This window comes from Rhipicephalus microplus, chromosome 4, assembly GCF_043290135.1.
Source record: "Rhipicephalus microplus isolate Deutch F79 chromosome 4, USDA_Rmic, whole genome shotgun sequence".
In the NCBI taxonomy this organism is placed as follows: domain Eukaryota; kingdom Metazoa; phylum Arthropoda; class Arachnida; order Ixodida; family Ixodidae; genus Rhipicephalus; species Rhipicephalus microplus.
In genome coordinates this window covers 55647653-55671576 of record NC_134703.1, presented here as the reverse complement: position 1 = coordinate 55671576, position 23924 = coordinate 55647653, and the positions used below count along the sequence as shown (strand labels likewise).

The 23924-nt window shown below is 47.7% G+C and overlaps 1 protein-coding gene across 1 annotated transcript in view; it reads left to right on the top strand.

Annotated features, from left to right (window-relative positions):
- The window catches only part of LOC119171983 (protogenin B), a 251125-nt gene that overhangs the window by 181780 nt on the left and 45421 nt on the right, over positions 1-23924 (top strand). Inside the window, exons 2-4 of the mRNA XM_075892781.1 lie at positions 12794-12939; positions 15581-15761; positions 17435-17582. Of these exons, the coding sequence (XP_075748896.1) occupies positions 12794-12939; positions 15581-15761; positions 17435-17582 (475 nt within the window). The remainder of the gene's footprint in view (positions 1-12793; positions 12940-15580; positions 15762-17434; positions 17583-23924) is intronic.

Sequence of the window (23924 nt, the reverse complement as noted above, 5' to 3'; positions counted from 1 at the left end):
GACTGAACTTGTTGCTCTCTGTTTTTGGCCTAATTAAAAAAAACTAAATAAAAATTATTCACGTGCACACGCGTGGACACACAGGCCATGTATTCTCGCTTTCGTTCATTCTTCTTATCACTGGGAACGCCTGCTACTTGTATCGCCTCATCTGGTTGCTTCTCACTGTCTCTATTAACTGTACTGTCGCACACATACCTGTAAAGTTCAGATGTGAAACCCTCAGTGATGATGCGTGCGTATAATACCCCTTTGGCGGTTGGTGCAAAACCGTAGGCAGATCGGCGGCCCCATTCCCGCGCTCACTGGTGGCGCTTTAGATTAAGCTATAGATCATGTGCTCAAAAGGTAGAAAAAGCATTTTTTATAATTGCTCGCCAGTCCACTTCATTATTTAATGGCATCACACATATCTACGAATATCAACGATGTGCCTATATGCTCCACCCGATGAAAAACTTACGAGAACGCCACGAGTCTCCGCAACCTTCAGTCTTACTCTTTTCCTGTAGCTCTCATCGACTGGTGCTTATAGTACACGTGGATCAAACCAATCTGCAAAAAAAAAGTTTCAGCGCACAATGCTCGGCCACACAAAACCTCTTGTGGGTCTGTGAAGGCCCCGCCCCCTTAAGCGCTTTTGCCAGTTCCATCGTGGTCCGCGTAAGAGGCACATAAAGGATAAAGAGTTGTCGCATCTGGGCTGATGGGTCGCTTTCCACGTGGAGCCAACCTGATGACTGCGCCACCTAAACAAATAAACTTTATTCCTCCTCCCTGACGGCTCACCATTTTTGACAATTGCACTGTCAGTGCTGGAGAAGTTCGTTTGGAGCTGCCCCTGATTGTGGCGTTTGTGCTTTCTTTTAAAGGAAGAAACTGTTATAGCCACAAAAGATAGACGCTCGTAGTCGCCTCGAGTTGGAGACTGCTGTCTCCGCCAGGAGTCCCGTATCCCTGTCTCGCCAAGCTAGCGCCCTCGCGTAATAGATGGAGCCGCGTGCGCGGCCGCCATATATAGAATCGCGCCATGTGGTGCTGATCAGCATCGGCACGGTATAAAGGTAAGGGCGACGCACGTGCGAACCTGCGACTGTGCTGCTGAAGAAGCCATGTGGTCGAAAGCGAGCGCGCGTCTGCATGCGGTCTGCTGTCTGTGTGTGCACGGTGTTGCAGCACCTTGGGAGTGCCAAGATGGGGAACAGCTGAAGTGAGGCCCGCGCCCCGTAAGGAGTGGGCTGCAGAAGAAGAGGTGGGACGGAGGAAGGATGGGGTCCTCCCCTCCTCCTTGCCTGCAACGGGTGAGATGTGCCGCGGGCGATAAATAAGACGGTAGTTCACTGAACCCCCTGTCGCGCGCTGCCGCTGCGGAATACCTTTCTTGGGAGCCCTCACCACTTCCTTTCTGGCACGGAGGAATCGTGCTGGTGACCCCGAGTGCACCCCCCCTCTACGTGCTGCCGGCGCCTTCTTGCGTCTTTTCAGACCGTGAGCGCGCGCGCCAGGTTCGGTGTGGAATGTGAGTGCGAGGGGTCCCTCCTTTGAAGCTGCAATGTGGGGGAGAGGTGAGAACGTCGCATTGCGTAAGGAGCGTTAACGGGAGCGCCGCCACCCTTGCTGCGTCGCGTTCGTTTCGGCCCAGCCCCGCGGTGCGTGCATCTGTTGTAGATGCCCTGTTATGCTCGGCCGTGCCTATAGCCTGCCTATTGCTCTTATGCGAGCCTTTACCTTGCGTTCGCAGCGTTGGGCAAGTGATGAAAAGGGACAACATGATTATATGTCACTTAGGAAACCGCCAGCTGCCTTAATAAAGGGTTCACTACTACTTGTATGTTTACCGACACGGCTATTCGTGTCTCTCCGCAGACCGCGCGTGCGTCCTTTGAAAAATTCGCGCGGACACATACATCCGCACACAGTATGACGATAGTTATAGCGCGAGAACAAAACGACGACACAGAGACAAGAAGGACACGAAAGACACGACCGCTCGTGTCTTTCGTGTCCTTCTTGTCTCTGTGTCGTCGTTTTGTTCTCGCGCTATAACTATCGTCATGCCATACCAACTAGCCCAAGCTGCCACACTTCTAACGCACCCAGTAATTCTTTTTTTCGAGGGGGGGGGGGGTGAACTAGTGTGTCTGTAGAACGGCAGACTTGGACAACTGGTGGTCGCTGTCAATGTGTGTGAATATTTTACTATGACGGAAAAAGTTAAAGCGTGGAAATATTTTGAGGGTTGGTGGGGAGAACTCCACCAACATCCCACTATATAGCCACGACCCCGAGCATATACTGCTGCAACGTCACTATTGCACTATTGCGGATGGTCAGTTTACACGAAACCCGGCAAGAACTGTGTAGCAGTATACGCAGCCAGCACGAAAGCATGCCTCCGATAGGCCGAAAGACAGAGTACACTCTGTCATTGTGATTAGAGATTGAATAGAGACGGTGTCGCTATAATAATAATAATGATAATAATAATAATAATAATAATAATAATAATAATAATAATAATAATACGTTTATTTCATCATCATTGTGTACATGATGACAGGGGGCCGCAGTAAAAGCTGCAAAATCCGAGGATCGTTCCAATGAAAACTCTACAAAAAAAAAAAAACAGCTTGACTGAGCTGCTGACCCCTAACTTGGCGAACAGCAAGGATTCAAGAATAAAAAAAAACACAACCAAATGTGCATAGCATAACAGAAAAATGGTTACCGAGGGTTGCGATGTATGGAGGTAATGCGACGCGTTCTCCTTCGTGCCCTAGGTAGTTTGCTTTTTGTCTGCAATAGCAGCAAATAGCCAATGGAAGCCGTAAGATAGTGAGCATCAGGCATCATTTAAACATCACTAGCACGTTGAAGTTAAGCGATCACGTTTTTGTCTACTCTTGTCTTTCTGCAATGTTGTCCCTATTCCCGTTGCGTGCTGCCATGAGCTATAATGATTACCCACAAGCGTGACTATCCTGTACCCCCCTCCCCTCCCAATCCAATATCTCGTGAGGGGCTGTCTAAGTCGGCATTACATTCTTAGCCGCACATACGCCATCAATGTTTTGTGTGCAACGTTGCGACCATGTAGCTTCTTAAGGATAATAGCGGACGAGGAACCTGCAGTGTTGCATTCCAAGAACGGCAAGCACCATCCGCTGCAGTTGATTTATGTAGCAGTGTTCAGGACAGCCATCATCGCGAGAACAAGCGCTACGCGTCAGCTGACCGCTTCTGGTGTTGATAATACCCACGTTGCTCTTGTCATCGCCGCGCAACTGTGTAAACAGCTGGTTATGTAAAAAAATGTGCGATTGTTCAACGTAGGTCTGTGCGTACAACAATCGTGCGTATCTTTGGCGTTATTTCGTAACATTTCGCTCAACCAAAAAAATTGCTACACAGCAGCTTCCATCCGCATGTTTCGCATAACGTCTATACCCATGGTACGTGGAATCCGCCGATTCTTTTTTTTTTTTTTTTCCAAGTTGCGTGTCAACTTGGAAGTTCGTTTTCTGTCGGGTTCTTCTAATGAGAGAGGGTAAGGGAGGGGGCGACGTGAGCAACTAAGTGGCCCGGCAGTACGTCAAATAGTGTGATTAGACAGTATATAATTTATTTAGGTCTGAAACTCCCTTTTCCATCCCGGCCCGCTAAAGTAAGCTGTGGCCAGGCGAGGCTGAATAGGAAAGGCAACAACGCCTGCAAAGTTATACCACGCGCGTTTGACATCATGTCGGAACAGCACGTGCTTTCCGGGGAGGGGGGATGAAGCGTGTGAAAGTCCGCGGCGGCAGGCTCCGGTTTCGTTGTCGGCGAGGCGCTTCCTTTGTCTGCGGCTTCTTGGAGCTACGCGGCGGCGTCCTTGGCGGGCGATTTCGAAGCCTACTCGCGAGAAGACCGCGCTCTTCTCTGGTATCGCGGTGTCGGGAGGACGAAGGAAGAAAGGGCGCTGCTCTTTCCCCTTTTACGGCGAAGGCTGTTAGGAGATCACACAACAGCAACAAGGACCGATTTTGGCGCCGTACACAGTTGTCCGCGCCGCTTGCCGCCGGGGCCCACGAGCAATGTCGCGCGAAATAAGTATACAAAAGATACCGAGGATGGAATGAGATTCGAACCCGGGCGCATTGCCTGGTAGTCCGGTATTCTACCACTCAGCTATACACCTTTTCACAGGAAGAAAAAAAAAACACCGCCATGATGGGCTGTGCGCGGAAGTACAAAGGCTAAGGGCGCAGCATTGTGAGTGCATTTTCGAGGGGATGCGCTAATTTGCACAGCCCAAGGAGGGCTATGGCGGCGCCCAGGGAGGCGTTTATGAAAAGGTGAATATAAGCCAGTGCTTAAAACGCCGTTGCAAAACTATACCATATATGCAGGCTTCAAATCGCGTAAGCAATTGCGTGAACGCGATTCCTTACGTCACGTGTGAGACCCTCGGGAAGGCTTTATGTTCTCCCGTGATAGAGTGCCAAGTACTCTGAATCGTTGACAACTTTTTTTCTTTAACGCACAATGTGAATTGCGTAACGAGTGGGTCGCTGAATGCGCCGACAAAAAGCATCAGCCACAGCATCAACAAAGTGCTCATCTTATGTGTAGAGGGTTTACCACGCTTGTCCGAAGAATGACGAATGATGACAGGCTTCTCTACTGCGCAAAAATTATGATATATGGCGCAGTGAGGGTGTCATGCAAGCGCGCTTGTAGTAGTTACCCCAAGAGCGTTTAAAAGCCCTTTGAAAGGCCTCTTTTCCAGCTTTCGGTGTAACTTTTCTGCGCCTTTCGCGCAGGCCTGTTGGTCGTTTTGTCCCTACATGACATCGGGGATCGTATGCTTGATACGTCTGAGAAGCGAGAATGAAAAAGTGGCGCTGGCGGTAAAAACGTTTACGAACAACACCAACCAAGAAGCGCGTGGCGACCGCTCCAATATACCTCACAGTCAAATCTACATTACAAAGGGACGGTGGGGCATAAAAAAATATATTAGGACCTCATTGTTACGTTTACTGAGACACCACGGACAAAGAGTGCGTGATACGAGAAAACGTAACATCCTATATGTTTTTTTTTTAATTTTTGAACAGGTCAAATGACTGCAGCGTGTCGGAGCGCATATAACCGCGCGAAAACGTAACATTCAGGAACATGCATATTGGCGGTTTTACTGTCAAGTTTCACCACTGACCCCGAGATTGTGCTGCGCACCAAAAACTTATCGTCGGCGTGAGGGCGAGGCCAAGCAGTGCGCCTCGCTGATAAAAAAACAAAAACAAATCACATGTGCTCGAAACAGCAGCTTGGCATCCTTTGCTCAGCTGACGGGTGCGAAAACACTCGAACAAAGCAACTCTACTTGACAGGTCGGTTGCCTTTTTCTACTTTTTGGCATTATCTTGTTTTTATTTATGTGGTGTAGCGGATTAGTTTTCTTCGTGTTAGGGGAAGCGAGGTGGTTCAGCAGGTTGCAGGTGATTTGCTACCCTGCACGCGGGGGAGGAATCGAGGACGGATGCAGTAACTGATACGCGCGCGCACACATAGCGCATTGCCAGTTCGCAAATCGAAAACCGTTTCTGAGTCCGATTCTGAGTTCGTCCGTGATTGTATCCGGCACATTAGGCGGCGATCCGTAATGTTAAAATGAGGTGAGACTTCCCTTCGTCAAAAGTTTCGACTTTGGGTTTCGCAGTCACTCGTAGATGATTTATTTACCTTTCAAAAATATATCAACACTTGTGCACTCCCGGTTTCAAAAGTAATTGTTGTACATTTCTCTTGGACACGCTGACCCTGCGCAACTTCTACGTTCTATTTTTTTTCAAAGCAACAAATTTGTTAAAGTTAGTGTACCTTTTTTTCGGAAACTATCGCGCATAAGCGAACAAAATTCCTCCGGTCTTGACGATAGTTTAAGCGCGAGAACAGAACGATGACGCAGAAAAAAATAAGGACACGAAGGACACTCTGTGTCCTTCGTGTCCTTGAACTGTGTCGTCGTTCTTTTCTCGTGCTAAAACTGTCGGCGTGTCATATACCAACTAGCCCAAGCTGCCACATTTCTCCAGTCTGTTACTTACATTTACCTAGAACCACTTGTCCAGCGCATTTGTATTTTTTTAAATATTAGCAAGACATTGTGCCTCAATTTTCTGCAAAATTGCAGTGATCTAGTAAATAACTGATCTCAACAAAAACGTACGTATGTAGAAAGCTAAAAAAAAACCAATAAAACACTAAACGTAGTTTGAATCTAAGTACTGAGCTCCAATGCAACCCACGGTTATAATTGCCCCGCCACGGTGGTCTAGTGGCTAAGGTACTCGGCTGCTGACCCGCAGGTCGCGGGATCAAATCCCGGCTGTGGCGGCTGCATTTCCGATGGAGGCGGAAATGTTGTAGGCCCGTGTACTCAGATTTGGGTGCACGTTAAAGAACCCCAGGTGGTCGAAATCTCCGGAGCCCTCCACTACGGCGTCTCTCATAATCAAATAGTGGTTTTGGGACGTTAAACCCCACAAATCAATCAATCAACCCACGGTTATCTTAAAATACCCTGCAAATTGCATAGCCATAGCCTGATTTTGAAACTCTGTTTCAAAGTCTAGTTGCAGGGGCTGCAGGGTATTCGTCGCTAAAATCACGAGGGCGAAAGCGAGAAGTACCTAGCGAGGTGGCTGGGTGCAAAACTCTATTGTTGTTCGGCAAGGCGCGCGTAGTCACCGGGTGGTAGCGGTGAAATATCCTGCTCGGATGGGAAGCGAGAGCTCGCCTTTCTCCTCATTGCTCGCTTCAAGATATGAAAGAAAATACGTTTCTCTATTTTTCGTTTTGCCGTGCCTGTATACCGTGTTGCGTGTCCATCTTCTCTTTACACGTATACACACCCACCAGGGAGTCGACAGATGAAGAACGCCCCCCCCCCCCCCCCCCCCCTGATTTTATTTGTTTCCGCTTTTTTCCCCCTCGGCCGGACGGCCTGACAGCGTCTCGCGGGGCGCTCTTCCATCAAAGCTTTTCACGGGGCGCATATCAACGGCAGCGGCGGCTTCGTGCTTTTCGTGTCCACGCTCGCCGCCTGTCGGCCAAGAAGAAGCGCGAAATACAATAGACTCCGGTTGGGTACGTTTTTCAGCGTTGAAGCAAGTGTAGCTGGTCAATTTGCGCTGCGCATCCTTCGTTCTGCGGTGGAAAGATCTGGAGGACTTGAGTTTGGCCTAGTTGGTGATTACTGTTCGACATCTTGACCGCACAAAACAGACCAGGACAAAGGGAGGTATGACGAAATTTACCGCCCGTGTTGTGTGCCTCCTTCAGTCGTCTTCGTCTTTTTTGTGCTGTCAAGAGGTCCAACAGTAGAAAGATTGCCTTCTGGTGACCTATTCGCCGCAATAGACCTATTCCATGTTTGTAAACAGCGGTACGGGCAGTTGACATGCCGATGCTTGTGGCGACCGTCGCGAGGCGTAGGCTCCGCCCAACCCAAAGCTCGCCACTGGCCTTTATGATCACGTCGCAGCAGCTGCAAATCTGCCTCCGAGTACAGCACGTCTTGGAGCCTCCCGCGTGAACACGCGGCTGCAACCTGCCGCGGGACAAGGTTCCCATTTCTTGCACAAGGTTGGGGAGACTGTAAGCGAAATGTTTTGGAAGCCGCGGCCCCTTCGCAAGCGTCATCTCTGAACGCCAGGGCCGTACCAAGATTTTTTATAATGGGGGAAGTCCAAAATTCATCAACACTCCTCAACAACACTCCCCATTAACGATCATTGTACACGCGCTGCCACTACCTCTTTTGAAACAAGGACTCATGCACTGAAGTGTCGTGTCTGTTTCCTCGAGCTGCAAATCGGAAAATCCGCTCTTCCTATACGGAAGCGCGACATAGGGAACGATGGAAGGGAGGGAGTTTGTCGTGTAAGTGATTGCGCCTCCGGTGCTGCTGTTGCAGTCACTCTGCTGCACTGTGTGGGTGGTGGTAGTGGTTAGAAGAGGAAGAAGGCGCCTAATTTCTGCAGCCCGGTAGGGAGCGCGGCGCAGCGCCCGACTTGGCGCTCACGGCGGCGTGCTCCACGTGTGAAAGCTCGCAGAGTATCCTGTGGGAGGGAGGGTAAGGGGCCTTGCTGTCCAGTGGGGTGAAAGGATCGAGGCGCGTAGGCTTTCACGAAAATGGAAGAGCTAAGAAGATGAAAAAAAAAAGTATACTGGAAGGGCTGTGTCAGTTCCCTCGGCAGTGTGGATGTGATGCATGCATCCCGGCCGCACGCTCTCGCCGCTTCTGCATTCGACGTCCTCAATTTCGCCCGTGCCTGTGCGGTGACAGTTCGCCGAAAGAATCTTGAGAGCAGGGGGTTCAAAGGGAGGCAGAAGTTTGATGCCAACCCCTTCAGGGCCTTCTCTATGAGCCAGTGTAGCCCCGCCATACAGACGCTTGGTTGGCGGCGGCGCCTAATCAAGCAGCCCGGCTGTCAGGAGGGAAGAAGGGGGGATGTAGTCAGTGCGGCGCCGGGACGACCGCCGGCGGAGCTTGGTTGGATACAATGTTTCTTTTTCTCCTCTCCGGGGATTATAGCCCGCTGCGTCGGGCCGCTCGCGGGAAATCGATGGCTTACAGCGTCGAACTGATTGAGCAGATCGCCGAGATGTCGGCCGCTTCGCATCACCGATTCAGTGCATGCAGCGCCGCTCGAAGCTGAAGGCATAATATCGTGATACGCCTCTCGCCCAATCACGCGAGCTGCCGCTTTACCGCGCCTCCCCCGTTCGTTGTTCTCTCGCGTGTTTGAATTTTTTTTTTTTTCGTTACTCGCTCTTTCTACGGCTTCGATACGCGAGTCCGAGAAGCCAATTCGCCAGTGAGAAAGATGATGGAGTGGGCTGTGAAAAAGGACCTCGAGTTTCCATTTTGCTTGGCGTTGTTCTTTCTTTATTTATTTAATACGCGTCAAGTTGTGCAAATCCTCGTTCACGCGTAGCACAACAATATTGCGTTCACTGCCGTTGCTCTGGTTATGTACGTGGTTAGGTAGTAACACGTGGTTTTTCGCCGTTGTTGCTTATCAGCATTCACACTTTGTTTACAAGTAGCGCCGCATGATTTAAGCACATTTGTTCGGTATATATCTAATTATCTCGACGTTGTCGAACCCGTGTGCAGCTATATCTGCTGTTATCTCAAATTTATACTCGCTGATACACCATATATATATATATATATATATATATATATATATATATATATATATATATATATATATATTGTAAGGGGGTTTAATAGCGACGCCAGGTAATAGGTAGACAGCCGGTACGGAAACAAATGCTCGGGCAGTCCAGCGTCGACAGCTCGTGCTCCCGCTCGCGCTTCGCACTCAGCGATGGTCCCACTAGTCATTGCCTTGCGAATTCCCCACTACAATGCCCCGGCGACGAAGACGAGCCATCCGGGCTACTCAAGGTGGCGAGAGAACAGGAGGGTCGTAACAGGGCTTGAGGCGACTGACGTGGACGGCTTGAGTGGTTCAATCACATAGGTGGCAGAAGAAGGGTGCTGTATGACGCGGTAAGGGCCCGTATACTTCGGTGTAAACTTGGGAGTCAGTCCAGGAGAGTGGAAAGGCAGTCGGAGCCACACGAGAGAACCGACGGGGAAGGTATTCTGAAGCAGATCATGGTCGTGGCGATCTTTTTGGAGGGCTTGGTTATCGGCTGTGAAGGACCGTGCAAGTTGACGACACTCTTCGGCATGTTCGGCCATTTCAGAAACTGGGCTGAACTCGGAGGCATCAGGATTGTATGGCAGAATTGTGTCGAGTGTGTTGCATGGGTCACGACCATATAAATGAAAAAATGGAGAAAAGCCTGTTGTTGATTGAATCGCCGTATTGTAGGCGTACGTCACGAAAGTAAGAACAACGTCCCAGTTGGAGTGGTCGGAATCAATATACATAGCGAGCATGTCTCCGAGGGTTCTGTTGAAACGTTCCGTTAGGCCGTTCGTCTGAGGGTGGTAGGCTGTTGATGTGCGGTGTACCGTACGGCATGAATGTAGAAGCTGCTGCAGAACTTCGGACAAAAATACGCGTCCTCTGTCACTCAGGAGCTCCCGTGGTGCACCATGACGAAGAACAAACCGGTGCAAGATGAAGGTTGCAACGTCACGAGCGCCAGCCGAAGGTAGCGCTGCCGTTTCGGCGTACCTTGTCAGATTGTCGGCAGCCACAATCACCCATCGATTGCCACCAACAGAGCACGGTAGCGGGCCGTATAGGTCAATCCCAACACGGTCAAATGGGCGTGCAGGACATGGTAAAGGCTGCAGTTGACCGGGTGAATGAGGGAATGTCTTGCGCTGCTGACACTGGGAACATGAGCGAATGTGTTTGCGTACAAACGTGTACAATATATATATATATATATATATATATATATATGCCAAAACTGACAGAATAGGTAATACGTAGCTACTGTAAAAAGCTCGAAAGCGGATGCCGCATGCACGTACAAACTTTTTTTTTAATTTTTTGTGTGAATGTGACTATAGCGACGCATGAAACAGTAGTGTGACTGTCATGTGACGCCACAGCTGTCTTTTGCCATCGTGGAAATCCATGGAAAAAAGCCGCTAGCGTTAGCATCCCGGTGGATCACATCTTTCCTGCTGCGAGGTGTGGAACTGTCTTGAAAAATTGTAATGGCGAACGCTTAAGAGACGCGAATCCAGGCTGTAACGTCCTTGAAAACTGTACATACGCGTGCTGGAAAGTGTCAAGTGTGGGTGGCACGTACGCTTCAAACCTATAAGGAAGATTTGTGAAAGCTGGCTTCACCGCTGTAGAACGCGATACCAGGAGAAGCCTGCTGCACTGTACGTGCCCCTGCATGCGCCCGAACTAAGCGGGCCTTACTGCAGCAACAGGATACTCGTTAGGTTTTTTTTTTCTCTTGAGATGCGTACCTTGATAGCACATATCTATTATTATTATTATTATTATTATTATTATTATTATTATTATTATTATTATTATTATTATTATTATTGAACGTGATAGAACGAATGCTACTTAACTGCGTCGCCTGTTCATTTGGTGATTGCTGCAGCTCCCTCTAACTGAGCTGTATCCCTCTGAATTTAGGAGGTTCACACGTATCCGTATGGCTAATCTAAATAGCTACATTTTCGCCAGTGTTTTTAAGTGCGCAGCACTTGAAAGAAGTACCGAAAAGAAGGCTGAGCAGTGCTCAAAACTGATTGATTGATATGTGGGGTTTAACGTCCCAAAACCACTATATGATTATGAGAGACGCCGTAGTGGAGGGCTCCGGAAATTTTAGACCACCTGGGGTTCTTTAACGTGCACCCAAATCTGAGCACACGGGCCTACAACATTTCCGCCTCCATCGGAAGCAGTGCTCAAAACTAGCGGAGAACAAATGACCTAAGTATAAAGTAATATAAGAGTCAGAAACAAGGAAGCATTAGTCGCAGTGATCGAGTCGCGAAAAACGCATCTGAAACATCGCGGCCTCCGAGATGAGCAACGTCGCGCCGCCGGCTGATCTCCGAGGCCATGGAAACATCCGACCGATACGCCGCGGAAGAGAGGGCGGCACCGCCTCGAAGAGCGTGCTAGTGCCTAGGGAATCGCTGGATTTCCCGAGCTACGCACTTCCTCGGGTTTCACAGTGGTCGCGATGTAGAACAAAACAAGGAAAGGAACGCCATTGTAGCGGAGTATGTATTTTTATTCTCTCTCTCACTCGCCACGGGTGAGCTGGGCCTGCCCATTTCGATTTCCTGTAGAGCAAAGCACGGTCTTCGCTCGGCTTTTACGACCATTCCGTGGGGCGGCGACCGTCGAATATGTCGGGGCAGCGCGTTTGATGGACAAGCGGCCGCAGCAGTGTCCTAGAGCAATCACCAGGCGCCGTCCGTTTTATGCACAGCGCGCAGCAACGGCCCCGGACGGCTCAGATTGGCTTTACTCCGGAGGCCACCGCGGCTGATGTCGCGGATTTAGCGCCGGCTCCCAGATCATCCCGCCTTCGAAATCGGACGTTGCTTTGTTGCTGCTTCTATGTGCGCTGTCCCGTTGCAACTGAGTAGCGTCTGGGCGGAGCCGTCGCGATTGCAGCTCCCGCTTTTCCGAGCCAGACATTGTGAAGATTTCCGCTCCCGCGTGCGGTAATGCGACGCGTTCTCCTTCGTGCCCTAGGTAGTGTGCTTTTTGTCTGCACTACCTTACCTTAGTGGTAGTGCAGACAGAAAGTGTGTGTGTGTGTGTGTGTGTGTGTGTGTGTAAGTTCTGCGGGTGTCCGGTACACATATAGTCAAGAAATAAAGGAGCACACTTTAAATAATTAGATAATTTTTTTTTCACTTCTTTTACGTTTCGACCGTGGCAAGACCTTTGCCAGATGACAAACACACACACACAGATGGCACGCACGCATTGTTTTGTGGTTATGCAAGCTGCTGTTCTTCTGTAGCAAGTACAGCAAGGTCGGGGATCATCTTTTTGATTTTTTTTTTACCCTTTTTGCCTGTCATTGTGTTTGACTCGTATAATGCTGATATTCCCGTGGTCAGCTGGACATTTGCTAAAGTTTGTTCGGCCCCAAAAAATTAAATTTCAGGAAAATGGTATTGTAAGCAATTATTTCCTCGATGGTGTTTGATTGTCCACAAAATAGCCTAGAGAGGAAAATATTGTATTTTCGGTGACCGGTGGCCATGTAATATGCTTCTGTACTCACCGCTTTTCTTTCTCTCTGTTTCCTGCAGAGGGCCAGTGCATTCCGAGGGGCATCAATTTCACTCGCCCGTCTGGTGCAAAACTGGTAGCGGTGAAAGGTGAGCCCCTCCTGCTGGACTGTTCCGTGTCGGTGCTGCCGGAGCTGGCTCCATACAACATCACCTGGAATCACAATGTGAGTTCACTCCACCATTAGCCTTTCATGCTGGAAAAAACTCGCATAGAAAAAAGTAAGAGATAAAGGAAGGCAGGGTAAAAACAAACAATGTGAAAATGATTGCGCATTGTTAAAATAATATATATATATATATATATATATATATATATATATATATATATATATATATATATATATATATATATATATATATATATATATAATGCCGGCGATTGAATCCACTTGAGGCTGCGCCGAAGGCAACAGCTTGCGCAGCTCTTCCCGCACGATCGCTCGGATCGTTTCACGCAGGTCTCCGGAGTTACTGGCTTGAGCAGCAGCGCATTCTGGAGTAAGGCGACGATTATACTGTCTGGTGCGCATGTCCAGGGTCTTCTCGATAGTGGTCGCTTCGGCTACGAATTCTTGGACGGTTTTCGGTGGGTTTCTCATCAGTCCCGCGAAGAGCTCCTGTTTGACCCCTCGCATGAGGAAACGAACTTTTTTCTCCTCAGGCATGTCTGGGTCAGCGTGACGGAATAGTCGGGTCATTTCTTCTATGAAAATGGCGACATTTTCATTTGGTAGCTGAACCCGGGTCTCTAATAAAGCAGCGGCCCTCTCTTTGCGAGCGACGCTCGCGAACGTTTGCAGGAATGCGCCGCAGAAAGCATCCCACGTTCGGAGTGTGGACTCCCGATTTTCGAGCCAGGTCCTTGTGGTGTCTTCCAAATAGAAGAACACATGACGCAGCTTTTCGTCATGGTCCCAGTGGTTGAGGGCGGCCACACGGTCGTATGTTTCTAGCCAGGACTCCGGGTCTTCGAACGACGACCCCATGGAAAATTGGTGGTTCCCTGGGTTGATGCATGACCATCGTGGGTTGGGACGCTGAGGTTGTCATTGTCGCTGCAGTCGTGGTCATGGCCTTGGTCTTCCGCGCCTTGTCTTGTAGAAGCCCGTACTCCGGTGGTAGCCCTTGCTGTCGGCGGCTTGTTCGCTGCTCCTGGTTGGCGTCGGTGTCTTCTCCGCGACGTGGGCTGGGTTCACGGCTTGACGGGGGCATCCGGTACATGAACGAAGCAGCACCTCCACCAGATGTCTCGGGGTCGTGACGTGGCCGAAGACAGGAGACTTCGTGTTGGGATTTAACTGTTTATTTGGGCGAACCTGTGCCCGGTAAACGGAAAGTCCAATTACAGCAGCAGTCTCGCACAGATAGCAGTGAACGGACTGATAGCGGCAAATGGAGCGTCGGCCTTCGATCAACTACTGACAAGCGGCGAAGCGCGTCGGCATTTATACTCTTGCCATCGAATGTTCTAGCGTTATCGCTGGCGGTGGCGTAGGTTCCAGAACAATCTGTACCGTTCGCACAGTGGGCGTGATCTTATCAAAATGATCTACTACAGTCCGGAACCTTCTCGAAAACTGCAGGCGCGGTTTGCGCTGAGAATCGTGTGGTGTTTTGGGATGATAACAAAAACTTGGGAAATGGAACGTGGCATTATATATATATATATTTATATATATATGTTATTGAAATTAAAAAGAAGTTGGACGAGACATAGAATACACATTTGAGTGGTTTGTTAAATGATCATAACAGGTGCTAAGGGCAGCAAGATGCTGTTCAGGGTAATAGAAGATAAGATAAGGTAAAGTGATAAAATGGGATAAAATATAGATAGCAGATCATGTATGTTTGTACTATGCAGAAACAAATGAACTGAAACAATATTCTGTTATTTTTGGGCACTGTTTTAAAATATCAAGAATTCAAGGGTGTTGTGTGCATTTTCATGCATTTGTGTCTCTGTCATGCTTGTGCTTCATTGGCTCACTTTGGGTTTTAAGGTGCCTTAGATGGCAGTGGAGCATACTCCACTCGCAGTGTAAACTTGTCACTCAGTGTAACTCATATTTACCAGTTATCGCTTGGCATCTTCTATACATGATGGTGGACATATGCTTAATGACACCTAAATTAAGTTTGAAAAAAGAATAGATTGCTTTGGTTGCCTTTTGTGTGAAGCAATTTTTGCTTTGAGGTACTCCAAAGAATTAAACTGTCAATTCATGACTTGTTAGAACAATCCTTGAGTTCCAGAAATTATCACATCTGAGTACTTGATCCAATTGTCTTGATCAAGCATGATGTATGATATAGCATATCTTTAATCATTGCAGTTTGTAGTAGTCAGTATACAAGAATTTATTTTAGCTAAAACACCTCTTCATAGACTTTATACCGACTTCAAAGGTATGAGCCTGAAAACCAAAATCATCAGAGCACGCAGCAGTATACTGTGATGGCCACTGTTATGAATAAAGTTGTTTATGCATCATGGAAATCAGTTGTCATTATGGCAGAAAAAAAAAGAGCCCCCCCCCCCCCCATCGCAAATGCATTTTTGAACAACAATGTACAGAATTACAATGGCAGCCACTGCCAGTCCGATATGTCGTAGTATATACATAAAATTGGAACACATTTTGATTCCACCTGTCTGCAGAGTATCTATTGTATTTCAACATTATAACAGGCATACTAGTTCATCTATGGGTAGCAGCAGAAAAAATGCAGAGCTGTAAGATTGAGCTTTTGTTCTCACATGGCTATTATTATGTATTGATTTATTATTATTATTATTTTCAGGGAAAGCCATTGGACTGGAGCGCCACAGAACACACTCTGCTGTCGAATGGTTCCCTGTTCATCGAGCAGTTTTCCTTCCAGAAGAAGAAGAGTGGCCGCAAGGACAATGGCACTTACACTTGCATGGTGCACACAAAGGCTGGCACCATGTTCAGCCGCCCAGTTCAAGTTGAACTAGCACGTGAGCTGATTTTTCTGAATGCCGCTAGGTCTACACATTGCCCCGCCGTGGTGGTCTAGTGGCTGAGGCACTCAACTGCTGACCCGCAGGTGGGAGATCATATCCCGGCTGTGGCGGTTGCATTATCTATGGAGGCGAAAATACAGCAGACTTGTGTTCTCAGATTTTGGTGCACGTTAAAGAACCCCAGGTGGTCGAAATTTTCGGGGCCCTCTACAACGGCATCTCTCGTAATCATATGATGGTTTTGGGACGTCAAACCCTACATATTAATCAAGCTACACATGCCTCGTGCTGCAGAAACCCTGCAAATGACGGTTTTACTGCTAAAGGAAAGTAAAGTAATGTTTCATCTCCAAGATTGGCCACAGCATTAGTGGAATAAATTATGTGGGGGTCAGGGGGAGGGTCCCGACCCTTCCCTGTGTTCAGGTTGGGGGGGGGGGGGGGGGGGTTACCACTGACAAGTATTCACCCCGCTACCCTTCAAAGAGCACTTGCGAATTGGGAGTAGCGATTTTTATTCGAAAGGAACTGTAGAACACAAGCTTTATGAAATGTTATGGGTTACCTCTGACATGCTGCAAATGCTTAATATGCTTAGCTTTAAAATGCAAATTTTATGTAGAATCTCTACCATTTTAATGAGGACGGTTCAGTGCAAGCCACAAACTGTGAAGTAATATGAAGTCGAAGGCTAGATTATGACTTTGTCGATTAGAAAAAATTACTAGTGGTCATAAACACGCTTGACCAGAAAGTTTGCAGAGGCAGATCGTAATCATAGGAGGCTATTTTTAACAGGCATACATAGTGAGAAATGTAGCTGAAGTTAAAGAAAAGCTGGATCCCTCTGTTTTATAAAAGAAAGTGCTAGTTTTCATTTGATATTTTATTTTGAATGGCATAGTAATTCGAAATATTCTAAAGCCTTTTGAGTTGCACTTTGAATATAGCTTCACCAAAGTACACATTTACAATTGGCTGCTCACTGTTGATTACGAGCTCCCTAATTCGGTGCCGAGGCCCATAGCCAATTTTGTAAATTTGAAACAACATGGAAAGGCGAGTTAGTTGGTACTGATTCATTCTTCAATAATAGAAGTGCTAGAAAGACAAAGACAAGAAAGGCGACAACACAAATTTTGTTTCGTTGCAAGGCGTTAATTTGTATAAAATCAAAAACAAAACACGTATCTTTAAAACAAAAATTGTCATCATGGCTAGGTGTGTGTCTCCTCGTGTGATTTTGCTGGATTTCTACCACCGCACAGCATCTCGTTTATTTTCTGTATCAGTCAAAATTAATTAAATTTGCGGTTTCAAAGTGGCCGAGGGAATGTGGTGTTAACAGCGATTGGTATTTCCAGTGCCATTTCTGCTTGAACTGAATGCTGTGTCGACTTCCTGAAATGTCCTCAGTCTTTACACCTCTATTCCTGTGATCAGTGCACCACCTTTTTGCGTACTTGCAAATGGTGTCACTTGTTGGGCATGATCTTGTGGAGGCAGCAGGTAACAGAGCCAGGGAGGGCGTACGATGTCCTTCCTTTGTAGTTTTTAATTAAATTGTGGTAATTATGAGATAAAGCAATGCAGATGGATTGTGGGTATCTTGTCATTAATGGGAACTGGAACTGCTGCTCAGTAATCGCTTCCTGGACTTCTTGCAGGCATGCCCAAAGGCTTCTCCGAGGAGCCTAAATCATTGAGCGTTTCTACTGGCAGCATCGCAAGGTTTGCATGCCATGTCATGTCCGTGCCAGCTGCGCTCTACAACTGGCAGCGTAACTTGGAGGATGTGCCGCCTGATGATAAACGGTAAGCATTTATTTATTTATTTAAATACTCTCAATGCCATTTGCGGCATTACGGAGAGGAGTGTTACAAGTCAGAAGTAGCAGTCTTGGCAGTCTTATAAAACAAAAAGGCTGTTGGTCAAGGAGAACGGTATATTAAAAAAAAAAAACTTCTGTCTTCTGTTTCTCAGCCCTCCTATTTTCTCTGACAAAATAGGTCACAAATCGTCCTCTAGTATTGCGACAGCTTCTTTGCCCTTATCTTTCGAAATGCTATGGAATAATTAGTTCATTTTGCTCTCCTTCTTTAATGAAGAAAGTATTTTGACCAAAGTTGGCCATTGAGCATAATAAGCATTACTACTTCCATGGTCCTGTAATACTTTTTTTTTCTGGTCATGAAACTTTTGCAAAAGTTTTATAAGGGGACACAACTGGCCACCAGAGTTGCCACCGTGAGCAGGAGGGCATCGATCGGCCGCGCTTGGCAGGGCTGTAGCGCGTTCGCGGAAGCGTTTCCCATTGAGTACACTTCAGATATTTTCGTTCTCCGTGTTCTCGCTAACAAATCATAGCAGCTGTTAGTATTGTCGAAGTGGCCCAAGATGCGCGTTTTCAAATCACCCAAGTCCTTTATTGCTGGCAATGCTTAAACCGAGTTTGTCTGTCAAGTGACGCGCATTCGTAGTGTTCCTAAATTTCTCAATTCCTGCATAGTCGCTTTCGGGTTTAGACCAAACATTGTGACTGGTTCTAGATGAATGAAAGGTTAACATAGTTTGCGCTAGAGGTTGCAGAGCAGCCGCACTCTGGCTGCACGTAACCTTCATTTTCGGAATAATTGTCAGTTTATTCTATAGGGCATCACGAAGCAGCCAATAGAAGTTCGCGTGCCAATAGACAAATTTGTATATAAGGGTCACTTGGCATTACTAGCCTCGAAGTGCCTCTTGAGGGATATTGTTAGGGATAAAGCCCAAAAATTAAAAGCTTAGAATGAGACACCACAAGATGGAGAGGAATGCTCAAGTTGTGTTCTTTTTTTTTCCTTTTTTTATTTGGTGTCATAATTTGTGCCCTTGATTTTAAAGATTAAATTAAAAAATGGGATGAAACTGTTGTAAGCTGCTAGATATAGCCACCACATTCTGTTTCGAAACAAAAGCTTTTGATTTTACGCATGCAGATTTGATGACGCAGCCGAGTTTTGATATACGCGGCCTTTCTTTTTTCTTATTCCCATGTACTCTCTTAATGACTATGGCTTCTCAGTTCGCAATCTAATTAGCCTCCCTGTTTCTTGTACATAAAAATCAACCAGGATCTTCCTTCAAACCAGTTGTTGAGTTTAAACGAATCAGTTGTACATGAAACTACACTGCTTTTTTTGAATATTTCTTGATATTTTCTTCTCTATTGTAAAGGGTATTAGGTCGATGGCAGGTACGAGGGGTTTCTTTGCAGTAGCTGGCTCCCAGTCGTCGTCCGCACAGCCGATCTTCGCCAGTGAGGAGACGCGTTCGTAGTGACTGAACAAAGGTTTATTTACATGATAGTTGAAAGATGGAAACTGTACAGATATTTAAAGGATTCAGCATTATGTACCATGGAGATTCAGTTCATGATTCAGCTCTTATTTACAAAATGCTTCGGCTTTTATCGCCCTTCTCCTTACACGGAGGTTCAAAGAAGGTGGTGAGCACTCTCACCACAAATCAGATGATGAAGTGTCAATAGTCCATCCACCAGAAAGGGTGCAGATATTGCACCACTCGGCCGGGCAAAAAGGTCCAATGGTAGCACGAGCGCACCACACAATGATGCACCCGGCCCCCGCCTTGAAGGCACTGCAGGGTGAGGAGGTAGAGTCTGGAGAGGGAAGGTTCAGCTCCTCCCAGTAGACGGCCGCTGACCCGAACGTCAGAAGGGGTCCATGGCTGCTTTCAGCTACAGGCTTCCAGGACTCTCTCGAACATGGCAGTCTATACGCTCGATCCCTAAGAACGGCTTCTTCGACGTCTTCCCACGCTTTTGGACTGACGGTGCTTTGCGATAGCCTCGCAGAGATGACAATAGCAGAGTCGAGAGGTTGACAAAATGAGACCAGCCACAGTGGCGCCGTCCCACGCTGTTCGAGCCTGTTCAACAAAAGGTTTGTCTCGCGAAGCTTTCATTGGGACTTGATCACTACCTGGAACCTCTACAGGACAGCGTCTTGCAGGCTGGGCGTTGATGGGGTCTGCGTCCCATTCTGTGTCCCATTCTGCGTCCCATTCTGGGTTAGCACCCCCTCGGTAAATGGGAGCTGGATGTGGCGGGCCGGAAGGGATTCGCAGGTACTTCCCAATCAGTTCTGCCAGTACCTGATTGTCCGAGGATTCTTGCCTTGCTGCATGAAGTGTGCGAGTCAGCGTGCGTGCACCTCTGGTTCGATTTGGTGTTGGTGTCATCAAACAGGTGCTTTAGGAGGTTCTAAGGGCCTGCCCTGCGCATCTTCCCGACTACCAAATTGCAAGCATCGTCCCATTGTTGTTTAGAGAGGACCTTACAGGGTTCCTCAATGCTTCTGTTCACCTCTGCGATCTTCTTGTGAAGCCTGTGATTGAGGCGCTGCCCTTTCCACCTAGCCAGGAGAGACTGTTTGGCTTCAAGAAGATGAGGCTGTCTCCTGTCCATATTTTCTACAGGCAGTTCCATGGTGAGTTCCTTAGTGGTAGCCTGGATGTCGTCTGTTATCTGCGCCGTCCAGTGTTCCAGGTGAAGCTTCTCTTCATTCTCAGATCTCTCCTCTCTCACTTTGCAAAACAAGTCCCAGTCAGTCACTCTGAACGTACGTGGTATTGTCTGTCCAACTTGCAAAACAGTGGTGAGGATGTAGTGGTCGCTTCCAAAGCCCACGTCGAGGTTAGACCACTTGACCTCCACCACGTTTCAGACAAAGGTGAGGTCCGGTGTCGTGTCCCTAGTGGACGAAGGACCACTTCTGGTAGGGAACACAGGGTCTGTTACTAGTACTAGGTCCTGGTTCAACACTGCTATCCACAGGTCCTCCCCCTTGAGTGTCGTACGGTACTAGGTCTTTGTTCAACACTGCTATCCACAGGTCCTCCCCCTTGAGTGTCGTACGGATAGCCCCAAGTATGGTAGGGTGAACTGTATGGGCTTGGATAGAAGAGGCTTGAAGCACTGTTTGAAGTCCTTAGGGCTGCTGTATACATTGAGATTGAAAATTCTCTTCTCTTTATAAGTAGATTCAGGGATGATATCTATTATGATGTGCTCGATTTTGCACGAACCCACATTAAGAGCGTGGATGACGTGGGTCAGCTTGTTGCTTATCAGAGCCGCAACGCCTCTTCCTTCTTTCTTTATGACACAGCGGTAACAGGATAGCTTGACGTCAGTGGTGTGAGTTTCTTGCAAGATTATGGCGTGTGGTTTTTCCAAATGTGAGCGAATAAATTGCTGCAGAGGGTTTCTCTTTTGAAGAAACCCCCTGCAGTTCCACTGCCACGTTATGAATGCACTAGTTTGTGCATTCATTATGTTGCTGTGGTGACTGGGTCGTTAGATTAGTTATTGCCGGTAGTGGCATTGCTCTGAGGTCTACAACAAGTGCAAAGACGTTTTCCATAAACAACTCTATCTTGGAGTGTATTGCAGCAAAACAGCCATTTGGGCTAGTTGGTAACAGTTCATTGTGGAAGAAGTGGGGCGTGGTGCGTAACACGAACTAGAGGAGAGAACAACAACACAAGCGCACTTGGCAAACCGCTGATTGTGCCTTTCCTCCGTGGCTAGCATGTTGCCCTGCATGTGCGAGACCGTCTCGCCTAGCTGTTTTATGCTCTCACTGAGTGAAGACAGCATTTGGCGATCTCCAATCTAGCTCTACACGAGGCCTTGTCCTGTTCGCCAACTGTGGCTCTCTTTTTTGCAGGCCTCTCTGTTTCGCATGCCTCAACTACAGCGATTTCCGTTGAGGGAATCGACGACGTGACGGTCTCCACGGGCTGTTGGCCTCCTTCACTTTTAATATCGCATATCTCGACCATAAGTGTAGCTATTATGCCTCTGATTTCCTTATTTTCGAGTTCGAGTTGTGCTAGCCTCTCGTTATTCCTTTGATACTCTGGCGGCGGACCCCACGTTACCTTTTCCGGTGCACCTTGACGGACACGGTCAGCCCATCATGGCTGGCCCCGGTGTTGCTGATCCCGGGACCAAGATCTCTTCATCTGGAACGACACCTGTCCTTCTCGATAATGGGAGCTGCAGCGTATTTGGATCGGGACCTGGATACGGTTTTGTTGCGGGAGCTCCATCTGGAAAGGGACCGCCCAGTGCACGAGGATGTGGATTCGTTTCCGGTGCGGGAGCGTCCCCTGGAGTGGGGGCGTCTCTTGAAACAGGAACGCCTGCATTGGCAGCGCCCCCTGCATTCTTGTGAAGATGAGTGCCAGGCCACGCCGCCGCCGTCCTTGCTTCCAGAAGCTTCTGCCGCCTTCTCCCATCTTCATCTCCTCATGACATAAGGAATCTGGTACCGTTGCCTGCAGATCTTGTCTGCTGTTGTGTGCGGACCTCCACACAACTTGCATTTTGGGGTGCATTGATGGCGATCACCCGGGTTCGAAGCCCCACATCCTTTGCACCCCATTCGTTGGGACCTCAACAAACGTCGGCTCGATGACCAAGCCTTTCACAGGTGTAGCAGTTGTCGACCTGCTTGCGATACGGAAAGCACCGCGCTAAAACTGGGCTATAACGCACAAAGTTCGGCACTTTTAAACCATCAAAAATCACAATAATGGTGCCAGTATTCTTGATTCTTTTCGCCCCTAATGCCAGGGGGTTCCTTGAATTCATGACATTTCTTTCCAGGTTCATCAGGCCGTTGCTCAGCGAAATGCCTCTGATCATCTCTTTGCTGACTTCAGGGATTTTGCTCGCCACTTCGATCGGTCGGCATATATATATATATATATATATATATATATATATATATATATTGCTGAAAATACTGGAACTTGTCGAGAATTCCAAACTGCCATGAGCGCAGGCACATAGTTTATGAAATGCGGATTTAAATAAACTGTGGTTGAAAGTTGGGAGATAGAGTGAACGACACAACAAAAGCACTGAAAAAATTGATGCTCCTGGTTTCTTACCTCCTTTGGCCGGGCGTGATAAATGACGACCGCCAGCAGGAAACAGTTAGTTTTGCTCAGGCGTAATAAAATGCAGACTGCACCTAATAAATAAATGCACGATTTCTGCCATAGTGCTCACAAAATGTGCTCCACAGCTAGCACTGGCACAGGCTATTTTGTCCACGGTGCACATTTCCACGTGTTCTTCCACAAGTTGCAAACCCGCAATAATTTCTTCGATGGCTCTTCAAAAATCCTCTTGACTTAATTTGAGTCAACGCAGTTGGCCCTCGAGAGTTGCTTGTGAGTTTATGGAGGCAGTCCTTGCAGCTTATTTTAGCAAATTTTTTTGCTACACAGCCACCGAGGTAATCGGAAATGCAGTTCTTTGTTGACTGCGGATGAATCATGCTTGGATGCATTCAGCAATCTACAGCAGTATGTCGTCAAAAAGAACTGCCAAGGTATCAATCTGAAACATATTTTGCAATATCATGATGGCCAGAGTGAGAAATTTGAAGAATAAATTAGTATAAAAACCAGAATAAAAGTTTGTTCTATATCTTACGACCAGACATGCATGTCATTAGCATCGAAAGGCGAGACGACGTTCGGCACGTTTACGATGCACAAACACCCTACAAGAAGCGTTGGGGGGCGCTATTGAAATGTTTACCTGATTAACAGCGGGTTCTTCATGTTGAAAAAGATCCTGCATTTTCAAGAGGAGACGCATACCATCACCTTCAACAGAGGCTCTCTGTGGAGGGCGAATGAAGAGGTGGGCGCTTCGTTTCACGCGAATGCTGTTTTGGTTTGGAGAAGTAAGGAGGTAACCCTAGGAAAATCATTGGTACGGCGTCTTCCACCAGTCTAGGTCGTTCTCGGGGCAGCGAAGCGATGACTCCGTTCACTGTGCACTCGTCCTCTCGTACAATGTCACTAGCTTTCGAAATGTTTTTCACACACACGAGCGTTCTTTGAGTTTAATGAAAATCTGGCAGTCTTTCGTTGCAAGATCACACGTTTCCACCTGTCGCGTTGTTCTGCATTGGCTGGGAAACAGAACAGGGAAACATTTTCGACAGTACCCTTGTATCCTGAGTGACAGTCCGGCATGCAGCACGTGTTGGGCATCACTGTCTACACGATGGGACCCAAAAAGCAAAAAATGTGGTTGATCCCATAGAGTTTCTCAAAATTAACTAGAG